Raw genomic sequence first — 15,709 nt, forward strand, 5'->3', positions numbered from 1 at the left:
GGCAAGGGTGACCATACAGAGCACCCACAAAACCAAATGTTATTTTGTGCATGGGAACCTGTGGAAAGAGATGTTTCCTTTCAGCTGCACAGCTCTGCAACTGCTCTCCAGCTTTGCAGGGTTTGTCAGACAGCAGGTAAGCTGTCTCTGGCATTTAGGGTTTTAAAACAATAAATAAATGAATAGCTGTGCTAGGAAGCAGTAAAATCCAGTTACAGCAGTGCTGGAGCTGAAGACAGGAGCTAGCTGTTTCTCTCAGATGTGAGGCATAATCTTTACCTGTCTGGTAACTGCTCTATGATGGCTCATTTCTCTGTGGTCTCTGGAAATGATCTGTTTGTACTTAAGAGTCTTTAAAATCAAGAAAGAGAGCTAGACCCTTGTTATAGCAAAAACGCTGCTTGCTCACCAGCCATACAGTTTACTTCAGATACATCAGAAGCTTGAAGTTAGAAGTTGAAGTTAGAGGTATAATGCTTTCACTTTTTACAGTGTATATTTGTTGCGGGTTAACGCTGAACTCCCACCCAGATGTTTGGTCACTCACTCTGGCTCCTCAGCAGGTCTTGGGGAGAAGATAGGATCAGAAAGCTCCTGGGTCAAGACAGACAGGGAGATTGCTTACCAGTTAATGTTGCAGGGAAACCAGATTTGATTTGGGGAAAGTTAATTTAGTTTAATTTTTACTATAATCTGTTTTAATTTGCAAATGAGAAACAAGAAAACAAAAAAGAAAACACCACCACCCCCCAACACCACCTTCCCATGCTCAACTTCACTATTCATTCAGGACATGTCTATCTCTTCCACCTCACTGAGCAGTGCACAAGGATGGAGAATGGTGTTTGCAGTCAATCTATAACAGTTCCTCTCTGCCACTCCTCCCTTCTCACATTTTCCCCCACTCCAGCATGGGGCCTCTCTGTGAGCTGTAGTCCTTCAAGAACTGCTCCAGTATGGACTCTCTGTGGGCTTAAATACCTTTTCCTGCACTTGGAGCATCTCTTACTCTCCTCCTTTGACCTTGGTGTCCACACTCAGTTTCTCAGAGGTTTGGTTTTTTTCCTCACATCTGCTGCCTGTGCAGTGTTTTTCCCTTTCTAGAGCCTGTTTTCTGTGAAGCACCACCATCTTGCCTCACAGGCTCAGACGTGGCCTGCAGTGGGTCCATTGCAGCCAGCTGGATTCAGCTGTGTACAGCATGGGCAAGTCCCTGGCCTCTCCTCACAGAAGCTACCCCTGCCACCCAAACCTTGCCATCTTGTCATGGTTCAGCTAGGATAGGGTTAAGTTTCCCGTATTGGGGGAAAGGATCTCCAGGCGGGTTATTCATACCATGATGAGGTCAGGTCCGGGTGTAGCAGCGCGGGAAGCTTTTCTTTTGTGGCTTTGGTTGCGGGAAGCATGTGGCGGGCTGGCTGTATCTTTGTGGTATTTCTCTGCATATCTTTTATCTTGTTTACCTTTTATTACTGTTTGTTATTATCACTATTGTTGTTGTTCAGATTGTTTATCACACTGTTGTATAAAATTTCTTCTCATTTTAACCCGGGGTTTGTGCCCTACTTGTGTTCGAGGGTGGGGGAGGAACAACGGCAATGTGGTTTCTGTTTCCGGCAGCGCTTAAAACTATCACACACCTATACCTATCAGAGCCTTCCTTCACTTCACTTTAGTTGAAAGCGAAAACTGCTTCACATACATATTTATGGTATATCAGCAACCTGCAGAACCTTTTACTGCAGATGGGATGATCTTTCAAGTGTATTAGACATTACTTTGGACAGGATAAAGACTGCTAAGGACTCCAGTGCCATGGCATGTAAGCAGCTATAATAGGACAAGTTATGCCATTTTCTGAGTGTCTTGCATTGTATTTTGCATGGAAATTAAAATGCTTTCTGCTCATTAAATAGAGGATGGCAGTGTGGTTTCATTAAACCATCCCTTGTTGAGAAGACACTTGGATACTGTTTGTTGGAGAAGTTTTATTCTTCTACAGTGTGATTTGTTAGTTCTTAGCAGGTAAGATTGTCTCTGTTGGTAATGTTTGGCTGACATGCTTTCCCCTCTTATAACAGATCATGGTAATGTCAGATGGCACATCGTTCTCTTCAGGACAGAGCCTTTATCTCCCCAACCTTTCCAGTAACTCCCTGTCTTTTTCTGAAGCGAAGAAGAAGTCATCTCATGGGCCAAAGGTGAGACTTACTTTGCTAGAATATACTTGAGCCGGTGGTGCTTTCCCTGGGAATTAACTTGAGAAAAAAAGTATTTCTAAGTATTTTTGCAATCTCATGGCACAGTCTAGTAACAATAGGTCTCAACATTTCTCTGTTGTGAACTTACTGTTCACCACATGAAAATAATAAAAAAACAAGGATGGTTGTGAGAACAGGTGCCAGTAAAGGTACTGCACAATTGTTTTCCTCCTTTCCGAGAAGGAATTCTAGTGGTCTGTTGTAGTATTAGGGGTGCTGATGATGGAAGTGTGATTTACAGAAATGTTAAGAATATGAGAAAATACTATAATAATTGTTTCATTTATTAATTATTTTAGAATACTTTTAAAGATAATTGTGTAAAGTGGAAGTAAGTTGTATTCTTTAGGATCTTTATTTTTGTTTAAATTTCAGGGGTTAATTCTTACTTGGTGTTTCAAAAACATCAATGTATTATTAGTCTGTAGGACATCAAACTGTATCTCTAACATAGAACATGGTAAAAAGGTATAGTCCAGTGAACCTTCTGAGTAAAAAAATGGACCTTTCCAAAACAGCAGAAAATTACTTCAGTTTCACAAAATGAATTAGTGGTGTGGGAGAAAAAAGAGCATCTTGCATTTATTCAAATAAATGCAACACAATGACTTGCTTTGCAAATGAATGAACATACCTGCCTTTTACCCAGTCTGTTAAATTGTTTGAGGTTTGATTTTCTTTCTTAGCAGCTTGTGAATTTGAAATATGTTACATAGTCTTGTATGCACATACTGCAAGGGGCAATACCCAACTATATCAATGACTTCCATGTTCTGTGGCAGTGACAAATCTTGTAAGAACTGTCAGGTAATGAATTACAGGTATGCCTAAGTGTGTCCATTGATAAGAACGTATCACAGCAGTAAGGAGAGAGAAAAGTAAGGAGAAAGGGGGAAAGAAAAAAGAGTTCTTTGACATGCTTCTGCCTGGTTTGCATTGTTGCTTCACAATCTATAATGCAAATCTTCTTGTGACATTTAAAGGATATATGGGTGAATGATTATTTTTATGTTCCTAAAGAGAAGCTGAAGTAGATTGACTCTGATGAAGATTAGACAGAAGGTGCTTACTTTGGCATACTAAAATGATTGTTTAATGCCTAAAAGGAAGGTACCTGGCTACACCAAGTGCTACAGTAAGGTGCTGAAGGTAACTGTCTGCTTAAACTAAGATATATCTCCATCTGCTTGGATTCCGAAGATGAGTTACAGAATCACAGAATCATCAAGGTTGGAAAAGACCTTGCAGATCATCCAGTCCAACCATTCACCTAGCCCTGACAGTTCCCAACTACACCACATCCCTCATCGTCATGTCAACCTGACTCTTAAACATCTCCAGGGATGGAGACTCCACCACCTCCATGGGCAGCCCATTCCAATGTCTAATAAACCCTTCTGTAAAGAAACGCTTCCTAATATCCAGTCTAAACCTTCCCTGGTGCAACTTGAGGCCATTCCCTCTTGTCCTATCGCTTCCTCTTGGTTAAAGAGACTCATCCCCAGCTCTCGGCAACCTCCTTTCAGGTAGCTGTAGAGGGTGATAAGGTCTCCCCTCAGCCTCCTCTTCTCCAGACTGAACAACCCCAGTTCCCTCAGCCACTCCCCGTATGACCTGTGCTCCAGACCCTGCACCAGCTTCATTGCCCTTCTCCTGCATGCACTCGAGTCATTCAGTGTCCTTTTTGGAGTGAGGGGCCCAAAACTGAACACAGGAATCGAGGTGCGACCTCACCAGTTCCAGTAGAGGGGTAAGATCCCTTCCCTGTCCCTGCTGGCCACGCTATTGCTGACACAAGCCAGGATGCCATTGGCCTTCTCGGCCCCGTGGGCACACTGCTGGCTCCTGTTCAGCTGGCTGTCAATCAACACTCCTGGTCCCTCTCTGACTGGCAGCTCTCCAGCCACTCCTCCCCAAGCCTGTGGCGCTGCTGGGGGTTGTTGTGGCCCAAGGGCAGCCCCCAGCATTTGGCCTTATGGAAACTGCCCCAGTCGGCCTCAGCCCATGGCTCCAGCCTGTCCAGGTCTCTCTGCAGAGCCTCCCTATCCTTGAGCAGATCAACACTCCCACCCAACTTGGGGTCATCTGCAAACTCACTGAGGGTGCACTTGATCCCCTCGTCTAGATCATCAATAAAAATGTTAAACAGGAGTGGCCCCAACACCGAGCCCTGGGGGACACCACTCATGACCGGCCACCAACCAGATTTAACTCCGTTCACCACAACTCTTTGGGCCCGGCCATCCAGACAGTTTTTTCCCCAGCAAAGCGTGTGATTGTCCAAGCCTTGAAGAGCCATTTTTGCCAGGAGAATGCTGTGGGAAACGGTGTCAAAGGCCTTACTGAAGTCAAGGCAGACAACATTCACAACCTCATGCAATAAGCAGGTCGCCCTGTCGCAGAAGGAGATGAGGTTTGCCAAGCAGGTCCTGCCTTTCATAAACCCATGCTGACTGGGCCTGAGCATCTGGTTGTCCCACATGTGATGGTACTCAGGATGAGCTGCTCCATCAACTCCCCAGCACTGAAGTCAAGCTGACAGACCTGTAATTTCCTGGATCATCCTTCTGACCCTTCTTATAGATGGACATCACACTGGCCAATTTCCAATCAGTTGGGACCTCCCCAGTCAGCCAGGACTGCTGGTAAATGATGGAAAGCAGCTTGGTGAGCACCCCAGCCAGCTCCTTCAGCACCCTTGGGTGTATCCCGTCTGGGCCCATAGACTGGTGTGTGTCTGTGTGATGCAGCAGGTCACTGACTGTCTCCTCCTGGATTGGGGGGGGGGTTCGTTCTCCCAGTCTCTGTCTTCTGGCTGAGGAGGCTGGATTCCCTCAGTACAACTAGTCTTGTTATTAAAGACTGAGGTGAAGAAGGCATTAAGCACCTCAGCCTTTTCCTCATCCCTTGTTACCATGTTTCCTCCTGTGTCTAGCAGGGGATGGAGACTCTCCCTGAACTTTCTTTTCCCGTTGACATTCTTATAGAAACATTTCTTGTTATCCTTGACTGCTGAAGCCAGATTAATTTCCAGCTGGGCTTTGGACCTCCTGATTTCTGCCCTGCACAGCCTCACAGCCTCTTTGTAATTGTTGTAGTCACTAGCCCCTTTTTCCAAATGCTGCAAACTCTCCTTTTCTCCCTGAGTTGCAGCCAAATCTCCCCGGGGTGCTTTTCTCTGCCACTGGCTTATCTTACAGCACCTGGGAACAGCCTGCTCCTGTGCCATTAAGTCTTTCTTCTTAAAGAGCACCCAGCCTTCCTGGACCCCTATACCCTTCGGGACCTTCTCCCAAGGGATTCTGTCAAGCAGGTCCCTAAACAAGACTAAGTCAGCCCTTTTGAAGTCCAGGATGGCAGTTCTGGTCCCTCTCTCCTGTCCTCTCTAGAGAACTCTATTATTTCATGGTTGCTGTGCCCTAGTCAGCCTCCAGCCGCCACATCATCCACCAGCCCTTCTCTTTTCACAAAGAGGAGATCCAGCAGGGCACCTTCTCTGGTCGGTTCAGTCACCAGCTGTGTCAGGAAGTTCTCCCACCCATTCCAGGAATCTCCAGGACTGGTCCCACTCTGCTATGTTGTATTTGCAGCAGATGTCTGGGAAGTTAAAGTCTCCCACGAGAACAAGGGCAAGTGATTGTGAGATTTCTCCTAAGTGCCTGTACAATATTTCATCCACCTCTCTATCCTGTCTGGGTGGCCTGTAGTAGACTCCCACTACAACATCTGCCCTGTTGATCTTCCCCTGCTTCTAAACAAAGACACTCCACCCTGTCTTCCCTATACTTGTTACTTTGACATTTTGCCATCTATAACAGGGATTCTTGTGAGGGTGGGTAGCTTTCTAGATTTCAGTTTCCAATCACTTCTTCAGGTTTGTCTGTAATCTTGATTCACCCATGTCTTGCATTGTATGCCAAAGCAGGCATAATGTGGCTCGGTCTATATAAGCAAGCCAAACACCTGCTGAAGGACTTCAAGGAGATAGAGACAGGATTCCATGTCCTACATAATGCTCCATCTACCATTGACCATGGTATGTCTTGAATCTCCAGTGTAAATTTTTTCATGAGCAAATGCTAACTTGGTATGTAATTTTCTGAACTGTGTTCAAAAAATTTACTTTTGTCTGGTATAGAATCCTAACAAGTGTGAACTGTGGTTGGGGTGAAGCAAGGTGAAAGGAGTGTTGCTGCACACATCCTTATCAATGAACGTTTGAAATCTTTCATTTTTGCTGAAGCAACCCTACCACCTGCAGTGAGTTTAACCCATACCAGGAAGTTAGAGGGAGTCAGTAGGGGCTTAGGTGTGAATCACATCTCAATATTTTATTCAATATCTGTAAAATTTTTACCTAGGGAGGTTTTTTTTAACTATTTGGTTTCAAAATAGGGATGTTTAGCAGAAATGGTCTCTGTTTGAAATGATTCTTTTTTCAAACATTATGCGTTTGCCAGAGTTTTTAATAGTGGGAAGAGATGTTACATCAATATACTGTTTCCTGCCAGTTAGTGTGAGTATTCAAGTTTTCCCCTCCTCCCCAACAATCTCTGTCTCCTCCTGTCCAAATTAAAACACACACTAATGAGCAACTATTTTTGTATCTCATAAAGAAAGAGTTATAAATACCTGCCTTACCAAGAATCATCAGCTGGTTTTGAGAAATGGAAACATGAAGTAACCTTGGGTTTAGTACAACAAAAAAGTTTGGGGTTTTTTATTGTAAATCCTGGGAGCTGAGAACTCTTGGATTTTTGTAGTTAGTATTTTTATTTTATTTGGGTAGCAGGAGACTTCTAGAAGAGTTCTAACCTTCTAGTTAGAGGAGAATTGCAGTAAAAACAGTAAAACCGGTGCAACGAGGTCATATTGTTGGTTTAGCATTCACGTATTAAAAATTACAATGCCATATGAAGAGAGAACTGTCAAGTTTGCTTTCTGTCACATTGTCTTCTGAAATCTATATTAAAAAAATACAGATGTTTGTATTTCTCAAGTTCCATGATTTTGTGTTTAATGGAGATGGTCTTAGTGAGCCCCAGTACTGTGATTCTAAAACAAAGCTTTAGTCTTGGAAATACAGAAGATGGGCAGAAATGCATGAAAGCTTACTTTATGCATTTTTTTCAGAATATAAAAAAAGCTGCAGGGTAGCTACAGATACTTGTGTTGCTTTTAAATCAGTTGTATTACTGTGCCTGTTTGTATTGTATAAATACTACATGCACAGAATACAGAGAAACAGCTTGATGAGTTTTGTTGAGATGATTATGTCTTTTGGAATGAGCTGTAGTGTCAGCTGCACTGAAATGAGGTTTAACATATGAACAGAAAAACAAAAGCTCTTAATTCCCATGTGCGATGACAAAAAAAAACCCAGTTGTTTTATGCTACCCCTTTTGGCTTTCTCTGTTAAACCAGTGAGCCTTGTAATTCTCCACCTGCTTCTAACTCTTCTGATGTCATTGGTCATTTGGTCGGCTGGACAAACTTGTAAATATGTAATACAACAATAATCTGTAAGAAGAACTAGAAGCAGATAAATTAATCTCCAGTACACATCTAGCAAGTGAAAGAATACTGCAGTATTCGTGGAAGCTTTCAAAATGTGTAGGTTTTTTTTTTTCCTCAAATCAGTTAGTGTTTGTATTCAATAATAAACATTTTTATATGCAACAGAAATCTTAATTTCTTGATCAAGTAATTCCTTTTAGATATCTTCCTCCTTTTTTCCTCTAAGAGCAAGAGGCACATTTGAGACTAATTCCAGTCCGTTGGCTTAAAATGGACACGTTATTTCAGTAAGCATAATGTTTGAAGAAATGCTTTCTTACTACAAATGAAAATAATACATGTTTTTATGATCACTAAAACTAAATCTGTAGACTAAAGCCAGAGTACAGTGGACTGGTATGGCCATGCCAATGTTCTCAGTTTAATAACTTAATAAAATTTAACGAACCTCTCCTTCCCTCCCCCCAACTGCTTCATTTGCTAATTAGTTTCCTAATGTCTGTCAGCAACTGGAGAGGTTTGAAATTATTTTCAGAGGATTCTGCTATTCAAACTTGTGTTCAACAAAATTGGGAATGATATTTTGTGGCGCGAAATCAGACTCTGACCCTACAATATGTAAGGATTGTTCAATACTATTTTTTTGCCTTGTAGTTATAGACTCGTTTTAATCTGCAGGACAACGTAGTCTGTGATTTAAACTTACTTTCATGAGCTCATTAAGAAATAGAGCAAAAAACTAAGACAAACGGGACTCAGTCCCCTTTGCCCAGCCTAGTCTATGACATAAATTCACTTATTCTCCACTCAAGTCATAAGGTTTCATAATTTATAACCTGTAACTCTTAATCCACGCATTTAGGAGCAAAAAATAATAATTTAGTTACCTAGCGGATGGTGAGTGTGCTCAGCCGTCCTCCTCTGTCACGGTGTGGATGTCCCCTGTATGAGGGGCATGAAAACCTCAACAGTCTAGGTACTGATGGATCCACTTGATGGATCCACTTCCAAAACTTCTTTTGTTTTTTTGCAAACTGATGTTTTATACCTTCCTGTTTGGAGATTTGGTGTATATTATTTCCAGAAATTAGCAAATTCTGACGAAACTGCCAGACAAAGATGATCGCTGCAGGATACAGCAATTTGCAAGTGATCATGACTGCATAATGGCCCTTTACCTCTTTCTGGCCACTTGTTCTGCCTACATGATGCTCTCGCTGTTTCCAGCATACCTCAGGCTTTAGCATGAGCTGTGTTAGCCAATATCTGAATAGAAATTGAGTGCAACAGTCACAGTACTAGAGTTTTTCTTTGTTGGATTTTTATCATGCTTTCTGAAATATTTATTTGTACACATCTGTTAGTACTGTTCTATGAAAGGGGTTTTATATCTTGAAGTACTATACATACATGGTGTTACTTGGCTTAAGAAAATAAAACATCTGCAGATATTTTAACCTGCATATAATTCTCCATATTCTTTTGTTGTGCAGTGTATCAAAATTTAGCATTCACTTGGGTTGCTTCAATATTTGATTAATACACAGACATAAGCTATGATGTGTAAATATATTACCTGTCAAAACCCCATGATTCCATTTTACACTTGAACTTGAGAAAAGACTGTTTTATTTGTCTCTTAGAAATACATAATTTGCTCTGATTTCTTACTGTCCTTCTTAAGATGGGAAGGAACAGAACCTTCTAAACACACTGTTAGATTTTGATAAATAAGAAAACAGATTGCAAGTACATTCTGATTTTTTGTAAGATCTGTGCTGGATGTGAATATTTTGCTGCATTTCATCCCCATCAACCTTCCACATTCGTCATTAGGTTTGATATAGTTTTACCAATCAATATATTTGGAGTTTTTTCCATCTTACAAAGTTAATGTTCCTCTTGCTGTTTCCTCTAAGTCATTGTTGGCTTCTGTTAGGGTCATTGCAGAAGCTTAGGAAATAAGGTAATACACTTTTTTTTTTTTAACTTAGAGAATGAATGCAGATATAAAAGCAATAGGTTGGCTGTCTTAATGAAAGAGTAGCTCTCAAATAACATGGCAGGGGTGTGTATATATATGTCTATATCATAAGTACATCATATACTCGTATTCTGATTTCTGTGAAAACATCAGGCTCCATGTTATAAAAAGAGGAAAGAAGGTGTTACATCAAACAAAATATGGAGTACTTGTTTTTAATGTAAAAAACAAAACAAAATAAAAAAACACCAGGAAAGGAATTTTGACTAAAGTAAAACATTCCAAGGAATGATTGTTGGGTTTTTATTTTTTTAATTACTGGCCTGGGAAATGAGGAAGTGCCTTACTTTCAGACATTCAAATGTCATCATAATATCATTCAGTGTTGGTACTTCTGCCTATGTTAATGTTGATGCATATGTATTATATATATTGTTAGATTTCTGAATCTGACTCAAAGATACATTTGCACTACTGATGCAAGAAATAAGTGAACAAAAAGCACAATTGAATAATTTGTGCAGCACTGTGTGAAGATCCAGTGTTTCATTAATTAGTTAAGATAATGAGAAGGGAGAAACAGTTCAAAGTAATTATTTTTAATTAATATTTTACACCTGTTGCTACAGAGGAAAATGGAGATACTGCTCTTTTTGCACAAGATATGTATAAATTGTTCATATCCTACAGATTAATGCGTAATGCATCCTGACTGGACAAGTTTTAAGTAGTAATCTACCAACAGGGAGCACACAAGTGGATGTATTATTCTCAGTCTTAATTTCTCCTCTTGTTGATACAATTTTCATTGAAGAATCTAATTCTGCTTTGTATTATTCAGTGGGTTTTTTTCAGAGTAGTTCTATTGACCGTATTTTAAAAATTTAAAAAAACCCCACATGGCTGGCCATGTTCTGCTTTGGTCCTTCAGTTACCAGCACACTGCTGCTATCCCATCTATGTAAAACAGGTAAAACAGTGGTTAAGTAAGGCAGAAGAAAAGCTAAATATGTTTTCCTCTCTGCAGTTGTGTAAATCTGTGACAGTGTTAGACACTGTGGTGTTTTGACCTCAGCTAAATGTCAGGTACCCACCAGGTCGCTCTATCACTTCCCCCCCTTTCCTCTTGTTTTCTCAAAAGAAACGAGGGGAAAGAAAATAAGATAGACCAACCCTTGTGGGTAAAAGAAAAGCAGTTTTAATGTAAGCAAAGTGAAGCAAAGGTCCGCGCGCGAAAGTAAAGAAAAAAAACCCGATTTATCCTCTACTTCCCATGGACAGGCGATGTCGGCCCTTCTCAGGAGCAGGGCTCCAATACACGTAGTGGTTGCCTCGGAGGACCAAGGGTGACCCCACCCTCTTCCTCCTTTCTCCCAGCTTTATCCTGAGCAGACGTCATATGGTTTGGAATACCCCTTTGGTCAGTTCGGGTCAGCTATCCTGGCTGTGTCCCCTCCCAAGATCTTGCCCACCCCGTCCCACTGCAGGGGGGAAAATGTCAGAAGGAGCCTTGGTGCTGTGTAAGCACTGCTCAGCAGTAGCCACAACACCAGGGTGCTGCCAACACCCGGCCAGCTCCCAGCATAAACCACAGCACCGTGAGGGCTGCTGTAGGGAAAACCAATTCCAGCTCAGACAGAGCCAGTACAGACACTCAGACATACCACATCTACTTATATACTACAGGGTTGTTGTGCTTTAGCCCTGGTGAGCAGCAGAGCCCCACACAGCTGCTCGCTTGCTCCTCCCCAGTGTAATGGGGGAGAAAATTGCAAGGGTAAGCATGAGAAAACTTGTGGGTTGAGGTAAAGACAGTTTAATAGGTAAAGCAAAAGTTGTGCATGCAAGCAAAGCAAAACAAGGAATTAATTTACCACTTCCCATTGGCAGGCAGGTATTGATCTGTCTCTGGAAAAGCAGGGCTCCATCACATATTATGGTGACTTGGGAAGACAAATGCCATCACTCTGTCCCCCTTTCCTCCTCCTTCCCCCAGCTTTTTATTACTGAGTACAACATCATATGGTCTGGAATATCCCTTTGGTCACTTGAGGTCAGCTGTCCTTGCTGTGTCCCCTCCCAATTTCTTGTGTAACCTCCAGACTACTCACTGGCGGGGCAGCATGAGAAACAGAGAAGGCCTTGATGCTGTGTAAGCACTGCTTAGCAGAATCCCTGTCTTGTCAACACTGTTTTCAGCACAAATCCAAAACAGAGCCCTATACTGGCTACTATGAAGAAAAGTAACTCTTTCCCAGCCAAAACCAGTACAGGAGCCAGAAGAGAAAAGCATATTCTTAGCAGTGTAGAATACTAGATGTGGATTGCTGGAAAATATAACAGAGCTAGGGATTTGTACATGAATTTTATACAGATGAAAGCATATCCAGTCTTACACAGATGAGAGGATTTTAGGCACCACTTTGATCTGCATCTTACAAAGGACTTGGATGAATAAGCAACTAAATTATTGAAAGTCAAACCCAGAAGTACACTTGTAATATTTATACTGACTATCACCCTTTTTGAAACTGACTAGCACCAATTTTTGAGATGCTGTGTGCCCACTGCTAGCAGTTAGAGTGAAAGTGGGCAGTGCTGGAACTATCCTTATCTTTTGAAAATTTGTGGGTGTTAATTCTCAGAAGAAAGGATCCCATACAACCCATTCTGGATGGTTTAGTTCCCTTATTGATGATTCTTGCTGCAGATCACTATTTTCCTTGCCACTTTGACTTTTTAGATTCAACTGAGAAATGGTACTGATCTGCTCTTTCTGCTTTTGCCTATCTTATAGGACCTCTGAGTCATCACCCTATCAGAAACCCTTCACACAACTGAATTTTAAAAAATACAATGAAATACTCAGCAGAGACAACAGAAATAAATACAAAGAAGAAAGCATTTTTTGTAAAGGAGGTTTTCCATAAAAAGACATTGACTGCTGAGATGCTGTGTATCTCACATCAAGTCTTCCATAGCCAGGCTGGACCCAGGGTTGTTATGAGGAAAAGGATCTGGCAAGAGCTGGAGACAGGATCACAGTAGAGAAGTTAAATTTTGCCTGAAATATCATCAGGAGCACATGTTTTGCACTGATCCTGAATTAATTCTGTTGACACTATATGGTTCATATCTTGATCACAGAATCATTCAGGTTGGAAAAGACCCTTGGGATCATTGAGTCCAACCCTCAGCCTGACTCTGCAAGTTCTCCCTACACCATATCCCCCAGCATCTCATCTAAATGACCCTTAAACACATCCAGGGATGGTGACTCCACCACCTCCCTGGGCAGCCTATTCCACTGTCTGACCACTCCTTCTGTGAAAATTTTTTTCTGAATGTCCAGTCTGAACCTCCCCTGTTGCAGTTTAAATCCATTCCCCCTTGTTCTGTCACTAATTACCTGTGAGAAGAGACCAGCACCAACCTCTCTACAATGTCCTTTCAGGGAGTTGTAGAGAGTGATGAGGTCTCCCCTCAGCCTTCTCCTCCTCAAACTGAACAGTCCCAGCTCCTTCAATCGCTCCTCACAGGATTTATTCTCCAGGCCCTTCACCAGCTTCGTTGCCCTCCTCTGCACTCGCTCCAGCACCTCGAGATCTCTCTCGTATTGAGGTGCCCAAAACTGGACACAACACTCCAGGTGTGGCCTCGCCAGAGCAGAGCACAGGGGGACTGTCACCTCCCTGCTTCTGCTGGTCACAGTATTTCTGATACAAGCCAGGATGCTGTTGGCTTTCTTGTCCACCTGGGCACACTGCTGGCCATGTTCAGCTGCTTGTCAATTATCTTTCCTTATGGTTTTTTGTGGTTGTTTGTTTTTTGGTGGTGTTGGCTTTTTTGTTGGGTTTTTTTGTGTGTTTTTTTTTTTCCTGATCACTAATACTCATGGTTAACACATCTTAAACTGTCTTTATGTTCATCTTATGATGTTTCTTAAAAAACTTATCTAATTCATAAGATAAAAACTAATTTGTCTTGCAGATTCTGACAAACAGTGGTAACTGCTTATGTTCCACCGTTTTGTATCAGATAAATTGACTAAAATGATGGAGTTTTTATCTGTTCTTATATAAATATTTGCAGTTTCTGTTTTCAGTCTGCGGTACCAAGTTTTTAATATGAAACCTGTATCCATATCGTGTCTGTCTTTTGGGGCTTTAAGAGTTCTTTTTTTTCTTTTTTTTTTTTTAAATAAAATTTTGCATCTGCTTTTTGCAGGACCCAACTAGGATTCTAAACATAAATAGCAGCAGCAGCAGTAGTAACAGTTTTTCAAAGACTCAGAAGTTAACAAAGGAGCACAAGGAAAAAACCTCTAAAAACTCAAAAGAACATAAAAGTGCCTTCAAAGAACCTTCCAGGGAACACAACAAATTTTCCAAAGAATCCTCAAAGAAACCCAAAGAAAACAAACCAGTAAAAGATGAAAAAGTAGTTCCCAAAATGGCCTTCAAGGAACCCAAACCCATGTCCAAGGAGCCAAAATCTGAAAACAACCCCATCCTTACCATAACAGGTGGGCAGCAGCAAGAAAAGAAGACCCCCACAAAAAGGCCCTCTGTTCTGGAGTCTGATGAACCTTCTGCGAAAAAAAGAAAGAAAAGTAGCTCGGATTCATTATTTAAAAGTATTTCTAGTGCCCAACCACTGATTCTTACTTGTTCAGCTGACAAAAACCAGACAAAGGATAGATCTCAACTCAAGGTGGGGAGGGTCAAAATTGAAAACGATGCACTGGAAAGGAAGACACCTACTCTGCCACCATTTGATGATATTGTAGATCCCAATGATTCTGACATGGAGGAAAACATATCCTCCAAATCTGAAGTAAGTGGTGTTTGGTTTTGCTTCATACATGTTGAGTATTCCCAGTTTTTGGGATTGTGCACCATATTTGTATTTCTCCTCTTTGTTTCTCCTGTCTATTGGCAGATTGTTCAAACTGTGTTGACTGCCAGCTGTTCAAACTTATGCATGTTGTAGTTGAATTGTATTGTCTGTTCAATTCTACCCAATTTATAAATTCATGAACATTATGACAGATGAGCATATGGGAGATGACTATAAATAATTTTGCTCTTTTGGTCTTGTTTGAATTTTGTGCTGCTTGTGAGAGAAAATGAAATTGGTTTTAAATGCTTGTATTTTACACCGTAAGTCTTTGTGTTCAGGGGTTAGAGAATTCAGTACGTTCAGGAAAGGGTTGCAGTAAATTAGAGTTATTTGTTATTTTTCTGCTAAAAAGGCCAGTTGTGTGAATGATGCCAGTTTTGTGGAGGAGGAGGAGTTCCTAGAGTCTTTGCTCTCCTGAGGAAAATTTGTCCAAAGCAACAGACTTATTCAAGAACAAAGAGTATTTCTACGGATGTTTGCTTTCCTGAAAGTATTTGTCTACCATTGTCTGCCCAAAAATATTTGTCTGCCATGCCTGCTCATCTGTTTCAAGCATCGTTTACTCCTGATGATTAGGATTTCAATCATTCTTCTAGCAGACTTTTCAAAAGCATCTTTTATAGAGAGATGAATAGAGAAGGAAGGGGTGGGTTCCTCTCTGGAACAGACAATAAATACCCTGCTGTGGGGAGGAGGTGTCAACATTAGGTTTTTACTTCATAGAAACTTGCGATGAGGGAGAAAGTAATTTATTTCTGAAGTGGACTTTTAATGACTGGTCCCTTAGGGCATGCAAAGGCTTAAAATTTAGCAGGTGTGGAATAGGACAGGCTCTGCTTTACAGCATGGCACTGGTGATACTGTGTTTGGGGTGGTGTTCTTGTTCCGGCTTAGAATTTATGAATTTTTCTTTGTCATGGTTTAACCCCAGCTGGCAATTAAGTACCAGGCAGACACTTGCATCCCTCCAGTGGGATGGGGAGGAGAATTGGGAAAAAAGAAAAAAAAAAAAAAAAAAAAAAAAAAAAAAAAAAAAAAAAAAAAA

The 15,709-nt window shown here is 41.3% G+C and overlaps 1 protein-coding gene across 3 annotated transcripts in view; it reads left to right on the plus strand.

Annotated features, from left to right (window-relative positions):
* Nucleotides 1–15,709, plus strand: part of MLLT3 (MLLT3, super elongation complex subunit) — a 121,268-nt gene that overhangs the window by 68,837 nt on the left and 36,722 nt on the right. For all 3 annotated transcript variants that reach the window (XM_026866425.1, XM_026866424.1, XM_026866423.1), the window contains 2 exons: nucleotides 2,082–2,201; nucleotides 13,990–14,598. In XM_026866425.1, the coding sequence (XP_026722226.1) occupies nucleotides 2,085–2,201; nucleotides 13,990–14,598 (726 nt within the window). In that variant the 5' untranslated portion in view covers nucleotides 2,082–2,084. The remainder of the gene's footprint in view (nucleotides 1–2,081; nucleotides 2,202–13,989; nucleotides 14,599–15,709) is intronic.

This window comes from Athene cunicularia, assembly GCF_003259725.1.
Source record: "Athene cunicularia isolate RWA chromosome Z unlocalized genomic scaffold, athCun1 chrZ_part2, whole genome shotgun sequence".
Classification (NCBI taxonomy): Eukaryota; Metazoa; Chordata; class Aves; order Strigiformes; family Strigidae; genus Athene; species Athene cunicularia.